The sequence below is a fragment of the Styela clava genome, chromosome 6 (assembly GCF_964204865.1).
Source record: "Styela clava chromosome 6, kaStyClav1.hap1.2, whole genome shotgun sequence".
In the NCBI taxonomy this organism is placed as follows: domain Eukaryota; kingdom Metazoa; phylum Chordata; class Ascidiacea; order Stolidobranchia; family Styelidae; genus Styela; species Styela clava.
Genome location: NC_135255.1, coordinates 3,006,174 through 3,022,689, shown reverse-complemented (window position 1 = coordinate 3,022,689; position 16,516 = coordinate 3,006,174). Strand labels below are relative to the sequence as shown.

Sequence of the window (16,516 nt, the reverse complement as noted above, 5' to 3'; positions counted from 1 at the left end):
CCAGGTGTCATTTCGCAATGCGAAAAGGGAGCGCCCGCTCCGCCCGTTCACGTGCCTTTGTCTCAATTGGCTCGCCTCGACTGGTTTCTCGCCGAGTTTTTTGACGCGTGATTTGCGATCAGCTTTGTGAGTGTCAACTGGTGAGGGATTGAAATAATTCATTCCATCGTGATTTCAACGAAAACTAATATAACCCAAGGTAAGGACGTATAGACAAAATATGTTGGGAGACGACAAAAACTAACCTAACCCAACGTAAGGCGTAAGGGCGAAATTGGTACGGAGACGACCATAACTAACCTAATTCCAAGGCAAGGCCGTAAGGGCAGAATAGTTTCGGATTCGTCCAAAACTAAACTAATCCAAGGCACTATTATACAGACTAATTATTGATTGCTGTGTATGCTTGGCTAACTGAATAACATCCGAATTGATTTAGCTGCTTTCAAATCCTAGATTGCCGTTTTCAATAAATAACTAACCTGGGCCTCGGTTTTCATGTTTTAACAAACCATACTACCAACCAAATGGCCAAGCACGACGACGAAGTTGTCGAAGTCGATGATGGATGTTATCGAGATATATTTTTTAAGACAGTCGTGAAATACTCTATATAAAGATATCGCGGCTATACGATTATCAGAAAAGGTTAAAAATCTCTTCATGACAAGTTTTAAATGTCCTCAACAACAAAAATAAAGAGATTTGGCTTATTATGTCTCCTCGCTTAAAGGCGTGTTTTCAACGTCATTGGCCAACTTTGCTGTTCCATCAGTTGGCGCTATTCTTTCACTAGTATGAGAACGAACAGGTACGCCAAAACGGAAAAACTTCCTAACTTCTTCAGGCAACAACTTATTGTCGATGAAAGGAACGAAGAGATCAGCGTTGGCATTTGAAAGAGAACTGAAACCTGTCACATCAAATTTATCATCACGACAAAAAATGGGTTTTGTTAACATTAAAGTATTGCATATTTAGTTTATTCTTTACATACCAGTAAAAATTGATATTATGTGAGCACCAGTTATTGATGTGATGAATCCTAGGACTCCGTACATGAAGGGCGAAATTGCATATAGTGTGTCGTGTATCGTAAATCTATAACAATAATATTTTGAAGTAACAACGAAAATATATTTAATAATTGGCATATATTCACATGATTTCATATCAAACAAATAAATCTTTGCTTGTCAAATAGGGATCTTGCTTGTTAAATAGGTTTTAGCTTCTGACTAAATTTGCTTTTCAATAAAATAGACATGTTCATGGTCTCACATATACATATCTTTGAAACCTTTATTTTTCGAATTATGTTTCAATTTTATCATTTCCAATTATGTACTTGCTAAAACGTTTTCACGTTTTACATTTTTATCCTGATAACCTACCTTTAGCAAATTAAATAAAGGAAATTGTATGAATATCTCTCAGTGATAAAACTCTGTTATCATACCTTGGAAACATAATACTCAGTTTTACAACCACGTAAGTATTTCACAATGACTCACATACATTATCAAATCAAAAAAATATCAGAATTAAAATCTATATCTGATATAATGAATAAGTCAAATTTAAACTTGACTTATTGAAAAAGAAAAAACTGACAAACCCGTCAGAATGATCAACAGCCGTAGGTTTTGCTGTAACATTGAAATGTGCAAATACTACATTTAAAGTAGTAAGGGTCGTTCTTTCTATTGTAGAGTTAGGCGGCATTGTACAATTATCTGTCGTCAATGCCAACTCCGCAGAATTATTACTTGGATTCAAAATTGCAGATATTCCAACCCAACATGTACAAGCAAATCCGAACAAAAATCCAGCCATCGCGCCCTGGAGTAAAATGGGCAAAATAAATCAAGAGTAATATATGTTATGGCTATCCAAATCAAACCAACTACTTAATCATTCGATAGTGCAAAGCAAATCTCAAAATATGTATTTAATATCAATTATATATATAACAATGTAAGAACATACACAAACTACCTTATGATCAATCCATGGCATAAAAATGCCGAGAGTAAAAACTCCTAAGACCGGTCCGCCAATAAATCCAGCAATGGAATTCCCAAATTGTACAATATTCGACGAAGTAAGTGATATAGCAAAAGAAAGAAGCATCACTATTAGTCCAAAACCGAGCGCTGAAACGTTGAGAATTGATATATCATCCGTTTGAATGAAAGTTCCAATAGAACACATAAGAAAAATTCATTATTGTTATCGTTATTTTTACATTACAGTAAGGTGTAAACTGTAAACCATCTCTTCGATATCCATTCGTCCAAATGGTGATGTCGTTCCACTCAATTAGGAAAAATATGACTTTTGAAAATTTATTTTATGTTCATGTTTATTTCATATAGCATTACACAGGAGCCTTACAATGTAGAAATTCACTTACTGAAAAATTTGCTGAAAAATATCTTTCTTTTGGCGCTTAGATTTGGAAATAAAGGCAATACGAAATCCATCATTGCTAAAGCTGCCAGTGAATTGATGCCTGACGAAACTGTACTGTAAATTCGTTATATAACTGCAATGGGATTACTGGACCAAATAGACGGTATTACTTAATCACATCAGTTGTGCGGCAATTTATGTCCTCATCAATCAATAATTTTATGAATGTTTTAGTATTAAAAAGTTACTGACACAGCATATCACCGCCTAGCACAATTTTACAATATGGTTGTAAGTTTAAATATTTAAAAATATTACTCGTTGTCATAACATAATAAATATTACCTCAAAGTTCCACAAAAGGCCGCTGAAACAAATAGTCCAGCCATACCAGGAATGTTGTAAAATATTTCAACAGCAAAAAGAGGCATCGTTTGATCGATTTTTGAAATTTTTTCGGACATCAAAGGATCACATCCTTCGTAATGAGCGTACATCACCAAACCATTTCCCACAGACACGAGAAAAAAAATTACTATAGGAATCCCACTTAGACCGACTGCCCTGAAAAAAAAAACATCTCCGTGTGATATATTTTATAGTGGCGTGCAGCAAAATTGTTGCATTGTTTTCATTACAACTTCACTGGCTTCAACAGTTAAAATATCGTATACGAGCGTTAACCGGCAGACTCAAATGTGACAAAAATACTCCAAACAGGAAGTTTCATTTTTGTTTTTAGGGAATGTATTCATTCATGGGATATACCTAGTATCTACGACCCCATTCTTTTAAGAGATGGGTTGACGTCATGTCATGTCCGAAATAATAAGCACCCGCATACTAAAAGACGAACTTTAATTCACATTAGCAAAGTAAAGTAATATCTGATTTTCAACCTGGGAAATAGATAACTATGAAAAAACAAAATTACCTTTAATCTAATAACTCAAAAATATATATAAAAAAATGCACTGATGTGTAAAGGTACCCGAGACCGTGCCTAATTGTTATAGTCAAAAAAATACATTTTTGCCTCTTTTACTGTTCCGCATGCCAACCAACGTTGAATGAATATTTGATTGCTAACGATTCTCTGGCAAGTGATAAAACCTACGCCAAACACAATTGTCCAAAAAGACCCGCGAATTCTTGGATCTGGATCAAATCTTCAATGCAGAAAAAAGATGTGTAAAATTTGGATTGGTTAAAAACAAAATAAGAAGACTCGAACCATACATTAGGAATCTCTTCGGAGGTTATAGTCAATATCTTTTCTATTGAAAATGAAAAACCTTAAAACTTTCGTGATGGTATGTATATTTGACTCGGTAGGTATTAAATTAACATTCTGAAAATAACGTCGTCCTGTTATGCAGGTGGGTCGTGCAGTGCTGCTATCGCATTTGCTCATTACGTGTGTTTACATAAAAGATTAGTGTTAACACAGTTATCTTCAAGGTGCCCAGATAATAAAATGTTACAGTATTTAAATCCAAACCAGACGAATCAGTAAAATTACAGAGCTTCAATGTGCGAATATTCTATTGGTCCGAATCTCCTCAAAGCTATATAAGCTCATAATTACACCAGATTGGGAAAAAGTTATAGAATAGGAAGTTGCGACAGATATTCATATCAATTGACAAAATAAATAATTCGTAGATTAATTATAATTCAATGCGACAACAGGTTCTTAGGTCAGAAAATCCAGGGAGTTTTAGATGTATCAAAATATTATAAAACATTTATTTAAACAGTATGCAGTCAATTATGAAATATTCACTAACACTAGAGAATTATTTCTTCCGCCACGTTCCATGGCTGATATAATTTCATTGAAGCCACCAACTACAATAATTCCTTTTATAAGAACAGCCAACATTCCCACTATCATGATTACTGATTGGAAGACATCCGTCCATATAACAGCCTTCATTCCTCCCTGGTGAGTGAAAAACAAGCAATTAAACGAAAAATTAAGTATCACACGATGGTATCACTCTCATCATTTTGACGCTGAACCATTCTTCGTTTAACAATCCTAAAAAATCAGATCACGGAACCCTTGTGAAAAATGATTTTCCATTCAGCCAGGTTTAAATAATGTACAGGGTGTCTCTAAAGTAAGTATACACTTTTATTTTTGATTTGGTTTTCAGGTACTCATCATAGTGCGTTCATTTCTTCAGAAAACATGGTATGGAATAGTAGTAAAATTTAGGTATTGTTTGCATTTTTCATCAACCCACAGAATGACAAGGAGATTAACCCCAGAAATGAGGTGCAAACTTGCTGTTTGGCAAGAAGCATATAAATCAGTAAGGAAAACTTGGCGCCTCGTTAACAGAAAATTTGGAATTAATTCGACTCCTACAAGACGAACAAGTTGAATGCATGCAATTCATCATGAATTTATGGAAACTGGATCTGTAGTTGAAGCACAAAGAATACCAGGGAGCAGACGGTCTGAGGAAAACATTCCGAGCCGAATTAATTAATTAAATTAATTTAATTAAATAAAAACCTAAATTTTACTACTTATTCATACTATGTTTTCTGAAGAAGTGACCGCCTCATAACTAAATATTTATACATTTTTATTTTATTCCTAATATGAATAATGAACCTCAATCAATTGTATATAACACAAAATACTCACAACCGCTGTGTAAAACGTGCAAGTAGCGCTTGTAATAGCGATAGTAGTTTGCAGGCTAAGTGGTGTCACTGCACTCAACGCAAGAGATGGTACATATACAGTGATTCCAAGGTAAAAAATCTAAAATAAAACATTGTTATTGTTCTTTCACTGAACAACTGAATATGGAGTTTAAATAGTATTCATATTGTGCCATCTTATACCTCGAAAATAGCAATGGACCATTTATAAGATATTTTCTTTCTTCTTTGAATTTGTACATTTAAAACCTGTTTCATTCAAAATTAGATTAACTTATTTCATGCCATCGACGATAAGAAGCTGCTGCTTTAAGTCGATACTAACAATACTAGTCTTTCGACACTTATAACGTATATATGATGTATATAACAATTTGTATCACTCATGCTGATATCATCAAAAGTTCAAATGAATCCTACCGCATTGGTAATTTCAAGAAAAGAAGTTACAATCCGTATTCTCCGATGAAACCTGAGCTCCAAATACTAAAAAATATTACAATAACATAACGATTATAATAATATGCGTGTTTAAAAAGTAAACAAAAGCAGTAAAACTGAAATTCGACTAAACGAGATTCACCTCAAATACGCTGTTCAAACGTAGACGATGAAATACTGGGATATAGTACATCATTGCAATTCCATTGGAAGCTAGAACGACTACAACCCACCAAGTAAATGCCGTACCAAACAAATAAATTTCACTAGGAATTCCAATTACTGTAATGGCAGAGATAAATGATACTGCAATCGAAGTTGCTACTGGAAACTAAAATTAAAATTGTTTCATTATATTCAAGAGATATTAGTTTTATGTGCACGTGTATTTCAACAAATTCCTATAGTTATATATATAGTAATATATAGTATGCAGGAAAATTCATACTACCGTAATGATAATGTACCACAATAATGCACAATGAAACAATATTATCGATATACTGTTGATATGAAAGATACAACTAAATCCAATGTATGTTTCTATTGTTATGTTATTCCAAGCATGACTTTAATGCCTAATCCGTGCTATTTATGTGTATACAAATGATTACGAAGTATTCATAGTGCATTATTTACAGTTTGAATCGAAAATTTGCTCGTTCCATTAAATCACTATCGCACTTTTAAACTATCGTAACTTTAGGAGGTATGAAAAAAACAAAAAAAAATATGAGGTATATCAAATTTAGCAAGACTTACCCAAATATACACGCGATAAGTGACAATTAAATTTTCAAACTCCGCCGTTTCTACCATTATCAGTTCGTACTTGAAACGCTATAGAAAGACTTATGTCATTTAGTTTTTAGATATTCGAGATGTCATTAAAAAAGAGTCATTACATTTCTAAATGTACAAAATTCCTGAAATATTCCAGTTAGGATATTCCTGACTTTAATTAAAAGTTAAATTACCGGTGAAATTTTCCTCCCTCCAAAGTAATAGTTATCTGTCGACTTGCTTTTTCTATCTCTGTATCCAAACACAGTACCAACAAATGCAGATATAACAAATATACCTGCAAAATAATGTAAAATTATGTATATTACTACACTTTACAATAAATAATGAATAATGTTTTATTGCACGTAAAACTCTCTTCAAAATATGTCCCATTATTACTGATTACCAATCATTGAACTCACCTCCAAAGATCACGAAGTCCAAAATTCGAAAATTATCTTTTATGGATTTCATGACTTTAGCACCGAAGCGCTTCATAAGAACTCAAAACCAGCTTTCAAGGTTTAAACACAGGAAATTTATGCATATATTATTTTCAAAAAGAAATGCAATTATAATGGATTTAACCGCGCCAAAATGAGAAGAAATTTGAGGTTAGGCTGTCTTTATCGTCTCGTTTTCAAACGTTTTGGTATTTTTCCTGATTTAATACAAAGTTGAAAGATTTGACAATTTGTTGCTTTTCATTATCCGGCGTTTTTTCTTTCATTTACGTGGAAAAACTCATCTGAATAGAGAAAGCGTATAAATCTGCGTATCTGCAATATATTATGGATTGTCTGACTTTCATTATGTGAACTCTGTATAAAATCATAACTGAACATAGTTCAAGCTATATCAAGGTTCTCAATATTTAGAAGAAGATTGACCTCGTTTCCCAAAACTTGGCCTGGCTATTACGTTAAACATATTCTGCATCATTCTGAATTGCTTTTTACATACTGGTGGCCATCTTATCGAGGAAATTCACCACTAAAACAAATCAAACTCAACATACCCTTTATTACAAACAGAAGATTGCGTATTAACTACCAAATTAGCGACAAATTCGTTCAGGTATATTAGCGAGAGAATAATGGCTGCTCAGTAAACGAAAAAAGCCGAAGCCTAGAGAAAATGAATTTTAACCCAACATCAAAGCATCAAACATGACTGACTTGACCTACTTTGATTCCTTCAAATATTTAAACCCGCCTCTCAAGCAACTACTTTATCATGAAAATATCGGGCCATCCGATAAGAAAATATTGAACCGAAAACCAAAGTCGTTCAATTAATATATAAATATATTAACCTCTAATCGGTCCAATGTAGATTTTGCAGCAGGTATTTTTAGATTTTTCGAGTCGATCTACGGAACAATGCGCATCAACGCACCTGAACGAGTGACGTAATGTTATAAAAACAACTTAACTGTCATACTTTGTCACGAAATATTGGTCAACCGATGATATGCACCAAGAAAGATTGATCTTAATACAAAAGTCATTCAATAAATATAAACAGGTTAATCTCCAATCAGTCCAATGAAGCTTTTACTATGATACGCACTTTTGCCCACAACGTAAAAAAAAAATTTGATTTTGGTGGACGATTATAGTTGATTGTAAACTGTAAAGAATCGCAATCAGTCATACAATACGTAGCTGATCCAATCAAATCCAGTCTATAAAATGATGTGTTCTGCAGATTGAGCAGGTGGCAAAGTACGACAGCATGTCTGACTCATTGACTACGATGCTGAAATATTCTCGGACTCTAGATTTTTTAATCCCTTGCCTAGCATCCGGCTTGTTAATTTTCAAGGGCTCTATGCGTATGAAAGTTTCCGCGAACTAAAACCATTGGCGTTGGGAAAGCTTGCTAGTCCTTGTTCCACGCGTAAATTGATATTTTTATACACGGGACCGGGAAAGATCGAAAAATTCGATTACCTCACCAAAATTTTCAATTATTACAAGATTGTCCATATTCCAAGCCAAAAAGTTCGAAAAATTGCAGGATGTCACCACAATTTTTATTGTTATAATAAGTTCTCATATCAGACCCCTTTTCATTAGTAAATTCGTATTTTTGCCCCCGAGACTGGAAAAGCTCAAAAAATCGTTTATCTTACCAACGTTTTCAACTTTTACAAAAGTATTAATATTCGAACCCAAAAGAGTTCGAAAAATCACAGAATGTCACCACAATTTTTTTATTGCAACATGTTGCTATGTTAGACCTCTTTCCACAGGTAAGTTCATATTTTTGCCCAGGTACCGGGATAGAGCCATAAATTCGATTATCTTTCCAAATTTTCAAATTTAACCAAATTGCCAATATTCGAACCCAAAAGAGTTCAAAAAATTGCCGGATGTCACCACAAATTTTCTGTTCCGATAAGTTTTAATATTATTCCTCCATTCATTGGTGAATTCAAATTCTTGCACGGGTTCAGAAAAATTCGAAATAATTTGATGATCCTACCTGAATCGGACCTGGGCATAACAGATACCAAATACAAGTATTTAAGACCGTCATAAGATACTCTCAAATAAGATATCCGGGTATATCTTTTCTGTTACATTGGAACACAAGTGATACTAAATATAATTTCAAAGACAGTCGTGAAATACTCTATATAAAGATATCGCGGCTATACGTTTATCTGGCAAGGTGATAAATCGCTATATGGACTAGTTTTAAATGTTCCAATCAACGAAATTAAAGAGATTTGTCCTATTATGTCTCCTCATGGAAAGGCATATTTTCAACGTCATTGGCCCATTTTGTTGGTGCCAGGTACGCCAAAATGGAAAAACTTCCTAACTTCTCCGGGAAACATCTTATTGTCGATGAAAGGAACGAAGAGATCACTGTTGGCATTTGAAGGAGAACTGAAACCTGTCACATAAAATTTATCATCACGACGAAGTTTGGTTTTCGTTAACATTAATGCATTGCGTATATTTAGTTCATTCTTTACATACCAGTAAAAATTGATATTATGTGAGCACCAGCAAATGATGTGATGATTCCTAGGACTCCGTACATGAAGGGCGAAATTTCCTATAGTGTCTCGTGTATGGTCAATCTATAACAATGATATTTTGAAGTACAACGAAAATATATTCAATAATTGGCATATATTCACATGATTTTACATCAGTCTTTGCTTGTTAAATAAGGATCAAATTGCTTTCCAATAAAATAGACATGTTCATGATGTCACATATACATATCTTTGAAAACTTTATTTTTCGAATTATGTTCCAATTTTATCGTTTCCAATTATGTACTTGCAAAAACGTTTTCGCGTTTTACATTTTCATTCTAATAACTAATCTTCATCGAGTAAAATAAGGAAAATTGTATGAATATCTCTCATTGATTAAACTTGGTTATCATACCTTGGAAACATAATATTCAGTTTTACAACCACGTAAGTATTTCAGAATGACTCACATACAGTATCAAGTCAAAAAAATATCATAATTAAAATTGATATCTGATATAATAAATAAATCAAATTTAAACTAGACGCATTGAAAAAAAAAACTGACAAATCCTTCAGAATGATCAACAGTTGTAGGTTTTGCTGTAACATTTAAATGTGCAAATACTACATTTAAAGTAGTAACGGTCGTTATTTCTATTGTAGAGTTAAGCGGCATTGTACAATTATCTATCGTTAATGCTAACTCCGCAGGACTGTTACTTGGATACAAAATTGCAGATATTCCAACCCAACATGTACAAGCGAATCCGAACAAAAATCCAGCTATCGCGCCCTGAAGTAAAATGGGCAAGCTAAATCAAGAGTAATATATGTTATGGTTATCCAAAGCAAACCAACTACATAATCATTCGATAGTGCAAAGCAAATTTCAAAATACGTATTCAATATCAATTATATAACAATGAAAGAACATACACAAACTACTTTATGATCCATTCATGGCATAAAAATACCCAGCGTAAAAACTGCTAAGACCGGTCCGCCCATTAATCCAGCAATGAAATTTCCAAATTGTATAATATTTAACGAAGTAAGTGATATAGCAAAAGAAAGAAGCATCACTACTAGTCCAAAACCGAGCGCTGAAACGTTGAGAATTGATATATCATCCGTTTGTATGAAACTTTAAACAGCACACATACGAAAAATTCTATATTGCAACATTACAGTAATGGAGTAAAGTGCAAACTGTAAACCATCTTCCCATTATCCATTCGTCCAAATGGTGATGTCGTTCTACTACTCAATTTGGAAAAATATTACATTAATTAAAAATATTTTATGGTTCATTCATTCTATCTTGTGTCCAGATCTATTTTATATAGCATTACACAGGAGCATTCCAATGTGGAAATTCACTTATATACTGAATAATTTGCTGAAAAATATCTTGTTTTTGGCGCTTAGATTTGGAAATGAAGGCAATACGAAATCCATCATTGCTAAAGCTGCCAGTGATGCCTGACAAAACTGTACTGTAAATTCGTTATAAATTTGTACTGTATATTTCGTTATATAACTGAAATGGGATTACTGGACTAAATAGACGGTATCACTTAATCACACCAGTTGTGCGTCAATTCATGTCCTCATCAATCACTAATTTATGAATGTTTTAGTATTGAAAAGTTACTGACACAGCATATCACCGCTTAGCACAATTTTACAATATGGTTGTAAGTTTAAATATTTAAAAATATTACTCGTTGTCGTAACATAATGAATATTACCTCGAAGTTCCACAAAAGGCCGCCGAAACAAATAGTCCAGCCATACCAGGAATGTTGTGAAATATTTCAACAGCAAAAAGAGGCATCGTCTGATCGATTTTTGAAATTTTTTCGGACATCAAAGGATCACATCCTTTGTAATGAGCGTACATCACCAAACCATTTCCCACAGACACGAGAAAAAAATTACTATTGGAATCCCACTTAGACCGACTGCCTTGAAAAAAAAACAATCTCCGCACGATATATTTTATAGTGGCTTGCAGCAGAATTTTGGCATTGTTTTCATTACAACGTGGCTTCAATAGGTAAAATATCGTATACGAGCGTCAACTGGCAGAATCAAAAGTGACAGAAATACTCCAAGCAGGAAGTTTCATTTTTGTTGTTAGAGAATGTTTTCATTCTTGGGATATACCTAGTACCTACGACCCCATTCTATTAAGAGATGGGTTGACGTCATGTCATGTCCGAAATCATAAACACCCGCATATGAAAAGACGAACTTTAATTCACATTTGCAGAGTAAAGTAATTTCCGATTTTCAACCTGGGAAATAGATAACTGTGAAAAAACAAAATTGCTTTAAATCTGATAACCCAAAAATATATATAAAAAATGCACTGATGTGTAAAGGGACCCGAGACCGTGCCTAATCATGATAGTCAAATAAAAATACATTTTTGCCTCTTTCACTTTTCCGCATGCCAACCAACGTTGAATGAATATCTGATTGCTAACGATTCTCTGGCAAGTGATAAATCCTACGCCAAACACAATTGTCCAAAAAGACCCGCGAATTCTTGGATCTGGATCAAATCTTCAATGCAGAAAAAAGATGTGTAAGGTTTGGATTGGTTAAAAACAAAATAAGAAGACTCGAACCATACTATATGAATCTTCTGGAAGGTTATAGTCACTTTTTTTTTCTATTCAAAATTCTATTTTCGTGATGAAATGTATATTTGACTCGGTGTGTATTAAATTACCATTCTGAAAATAACGTCGTCTTGTTATGCAGGTGGGTCGTGCAGTGCTGCTATCGCATTTTCTCATTACATGTGTTAGCATAAAAGATTCTTTAAGGGTGCCCAGATAATAAAATGTTACAGTATTTAAAATCCAAACCAGACGAATCAGTAGAATTACAGAGCTTCAATGTGCAAATATTCTATTGGTTCGAATCTCCTCAAAGCTATATAAACTCATAGTTAAACCAGATTGGGAAAGAGTTATAGAATAGGAAGTTGCGACAGAATATCTAGGTATCATTTGACAAAATATATAATTGGTAGATAAATGATAACTCAATGCGACAACAGGTTATTAGGTCAGAAAATCCAGGTAGTTTTAGATGTATCAAATTATTATAAAACATTTATTTAAACAGTATGTATTCAATTATGAAATATTTACTAACACTAGAAAATTATTTCTTCCGCCACGTTCCATGGCTGATATAATTTCATTAAAGCCATAACTACAATAATTCTATTTATAAGAACAGCCAACATTCCCACTATCATGATTATTGATTGAAAGACATCCGTCCATATAACAGCCTTCATTTTATTCCTAATATGTATAATGAACCTCAATCAATTGTATATAACATAATACAAACGCAAAACACTCACAACCGCCGTGTAAAACGTGCAAGTTGCGCTTGTAATAGCAATAGTAGTGGTGTCACTGCACTCAATGCAAGAGATGGCACATACACAGTGATGCCAAGGTAAAAAATCTAAAATAAAACATTGTTATTGTTCATCCACTGAACAACTGGATATGGAATTTAAATGGTATTCATATTCTGCATCATGTATGTAAAGATATGTTTTGAATATTTCCTTATACTTATACCTTAAAAATAGCAATGCACGACCTATGAGTTATTTTCTTTCGCCATTAAATTTGTACGTTTAAAATCTGTTTCATTCAAAATCAGAACCTATTATTTGTCATCGACAATAAGAAGCGGCTGCTTTTTGAGCCGATACTAAGAATACAAGTCTTTCTACACTTGCGTATATAACAATTTTTATCCCTCATGTTGATGTCATTAAAAGTTCAAATGAATCCTACCGTATTGATAAGTTCAAGAAAAGAAGTTACAATCCGTATTTTCCGATGAAATCTAAGCTTAAAATACTAAAAAAATATTACAGTAACAAAACAATTGTAGTAATTTGCGTGTTAAAAAGTAAAAAAAAAAAAACTGAAATTTGACTAAACGAGATTCACCTCAAATACGCTGTTCAAACATTTTGGCAATTCCGTTGAAAGCTAGAACTGCTACAGCCCACCAAGTATATGCCGTACCAAACAAATAAATTTCACTAGGAGTTTCAATTACTGTAATGGCAGAGATAATTGATACTGCAATCGAAGTTGCTACTGGGAACTGAAATTAAAAGTTTTTCAATATATTAATGAGATATGAGGATATGTACACGTGTATTTCATCAAATACCTATAGTAATATATATTATACAGCATTCATGAAAATTCATACTTCCATAATAATATTCTATCACAATAATATACAATGAAATAATAATATCGATATACTAGTGATACAATTGAATCCGATGTAGGTTTGATTTTCATATCCTGTATATGGCACCAAGCTTAGTATGTAACGATATCGTGTCACCGTGTACTAACAAATATCGTATGGTATATAAAATATTTTCTCTTGTTATCTTCAAGCATGGCTTCCGGGCCGTTTATGTGTACACAAGTGGTTATGAAGTATTCATTGCGCATTATTTACATTTTGGATGGAGAATTTGATCGTTCCATTAAATCATTATCGCATTTTCAAACTATCGTAAATTTGGAAGGTATGAAAAAAATAAATAAATGATAAATATTTTGGAATTTAGCAAGACACAAATATACACGGGATAAGCGACAATTAAATTTTGATCTACTTGGTATATAAATACGTATTTTGTTATTCCTATATTTTCACACTCTGCCGTTGGACACGTAGTGGACATAACGATCGTTTTGTTGTTTTTGTTCATTGACACGTTTTGAAGAAATCGCTTTTCTCTTTGATAACTGGACCAATTGCTTTGAAATTTTCAGTGGTTTAAGATAGAATTTTTCTCCAGAAGGCTAATACTATTATTTATTTCAAAATCCTCTATGGACAAGAGATTCGTTTTTTGTATGCGAATTGGTGATCACAATGAAAAATAGCGGCACCTTGTGGCGATTGCGGCGAAGAAGTGAACGTGATTCTTGCTCGCTAAGAGCATAGTTCACTGAATATAGTTCGCTCACGGCCGGTTCGCTACGCATGAGTGATCCGTTAATACGTCATCAGTTTGCTATATCTTCAAGCTTACGCAAGAGGATTTCCGTTCGAATTTATTTGCGTATTTGGAAGTTTTATTTTCGGTTGAAATAAATGAAAATATATACTGAGACATAGGATAAAGTGCGGGAGGCATCTGCCAGTCATCTCTGCATCGGTGCCATAAGTTATTAAAGTGAAGTAGGGGCAGAGTAATTCTTCATGTTCTGTGATTGTTTTTATTGGATAGTAATCAATAGTAATTTCCGATTGCAACAATCTTAATTTTGGAATAGTGAAACATTCTTTATTTTAAATTAAATGACTTTTCGGATTCTCCCGGAAAATGATGAGTAGCCTACCCAACGTTAGATGATAAAACAATATTTGCGATTTATTTAGTTCAAATTTAACTTTTCACTACACCCGGTTTCCAAAAATACGAAGTTATAAGGCAAAACGATGCGTTTTGTTACATTTATTTTGCGCTCCCAATAAAATACATATATCTTGGATTTCGAGTCGCTGATAAATCCGTTCCTATCGCCCAAGCGCGACACACGCCTGGTCGAGTGCCATATGGATAAGCCGTCTTATCGGCTTCCTCTCCCCCGGGTTAAATATGTAAATCCTATCCTATCCTAAATTAGCGACACATTTGTTCAGGTATATTAGCGAGAGGATAATAGCCGCTCAGTAAACAAAAAAAGGTCGAAGCATAGAAAAATTGAATTTTTACCAAACATCAAACTTTACACCTTGCGGGAACAATAACTGTAACAAAGTATACATTGCACAAAATTGTTATGCAACCATCCTTATGCTAAAAAGTCACAGCCTCAAAATTGAACAAATGTTCCGTGTTGCAGAGGCCAAATTTATGCAGAGTTTCCGAGCCGATCGATGGAACAATGGACATCAACGCATCTGAAGCGTGGTGTAACGTTAAAAACAACTTAACTGTCCTACTTCACTGATTCCAATAATTCAAACCCGCCACTCAGGCAACGACCTTACCTCGAAATAATGGTCAACCGATAATATGCACCATAAAATGTGACCGCGCTGAAATAAGAAGAAATTTGACGTTGGGCTATCTTTATAGCTACCGTATTTCCCGGCGAATAAGTCTACCCGGTAAATCAGACGAGGCCCGTTTTTGCGCCTGAAATAATGGGTTTCTGGATTTAACCTGCCAATAAGTCGGGGAAGTAAAATCGAGTCAACATCGGAATCACATAATACCATGCAATGCCTTTTGAGCGGTCGCCGCATTTGTGCATTGATTGAAATAGCCTATAATGACGTGTTCTTGTAGCGTAATATTCAATCCATAATATTTACGGGAATTCAAAATGTCTTTAAATTGTAATCTAATTGTGTTCAACTCGCGATTGCGTCCACCATAAAAGAACATTACCTAATACATAATAAGGCGACACCAAAAAAATGAAAATTACCATACTCGCCTAATAAGACGCCCCCCCCACCAAAAAAAAAAAAAATAATCAGGCCAAAACTTTGGGTCTAGAAAAGCGACTTATTCGCCGGGAAATACGGTAATTAAAATTAAACTGTGGAATCAACTCGATGAACAACGGAACACCATGAATTTGATGAAAATGCATGTGATTGATGATGCTGTTATTAATGTATATACTTATTTTCATATTTGGGCGCTCCCGAAGTATGCGCACCAAGATGGCGCAAAACCTGAACCCTAACCTGGTACACATATTATGTCAGGTTGTGCGCCATCTTGGTGCACATACTTCTGGAGCTCCCATATTTGTACATAAATGTGTCCCTTATTTATCATCTTATTTATTATTTAATTATTGAAGATTCCACTTTGTAGGAACCATAGAAAAAAAACGAGAGAAATCTGCTTGAGTTGGGAAACTTATGTGTAATAACTGCGCCTCTCCAGTCCGGCGTTGTACAATCTTCAGGAGTTCCCAACCTTTTTATCTCAATTTCCCACTTCCGATTAGGCTGAGTTGGTATTTCCCATTACATATGAACTTGTTTAAAAAGACTAATTTTCCTGACAATAATAATTGGTATGACTTTCTATAATAAAGGCTTGCAATTGGTGTAGAGGTTGAAACCCCGTGAAAACATTTCTTCCGC

General features: G+C 33.9%; 1 protein-coding gene and 1 pseudogene across 2 annotated transcripts; both read right to left on the bottom strand.

Moving 5' to 3' along the window:
* Positions 1–571: 571 nt before the first annotated feature.
* Positions 572–7,472, bottom strand: LOC120331525 (sodium-coupled monocarboxylate transporter 2-like). Of its 2 annotated transcripts, XM_039398612.2 has the most exons (13): positions 6,747–7,472; positions 6,516–6,619; positions 5,681–5,869; positions 5,518–5,583; positions 5,078–5,197; positions 4,206–4,360; positions 3,444–3,584; positions 2,761–2,979; positions 2,417–2,529; positions 1,999–2,156; positions 1,619–1,842; positions 998–1,101; positions 572–913 (listed from the first exon to the last, which is right to left on the bottom strand). In XM_039398612.2, the coding sequence occupies exons 1-13, from the start codon at positions 6,820–6,822 to the stop codon at positions 714–716; spliced, it is 1,869 nt and encodes a 622-aa protein (XP_039254546.1). In that variant the 5' UTR covers positions 6,823–7,472; the 3' UTR covers positions 572–713. The 2 variants fall into 2 exon arrangements, with proteins under 2 accessions (XP_039254546.1, XP_077970231.1); XM_078114105.1 differs by lacking the exon at positions 5,681–5,869.
* Positions 7,473–9,103: 1,631 nt separating this feature from the next.
* LOC144424435 (sodium-coupled monocarboxylate transporter 2-like) lies at positions 9,104–16,170 on the bottom strand (annotated as a pseudogene).
* Between the last annotated feature and the right edge of the window lie 346 nt (positions 16,171–16,516).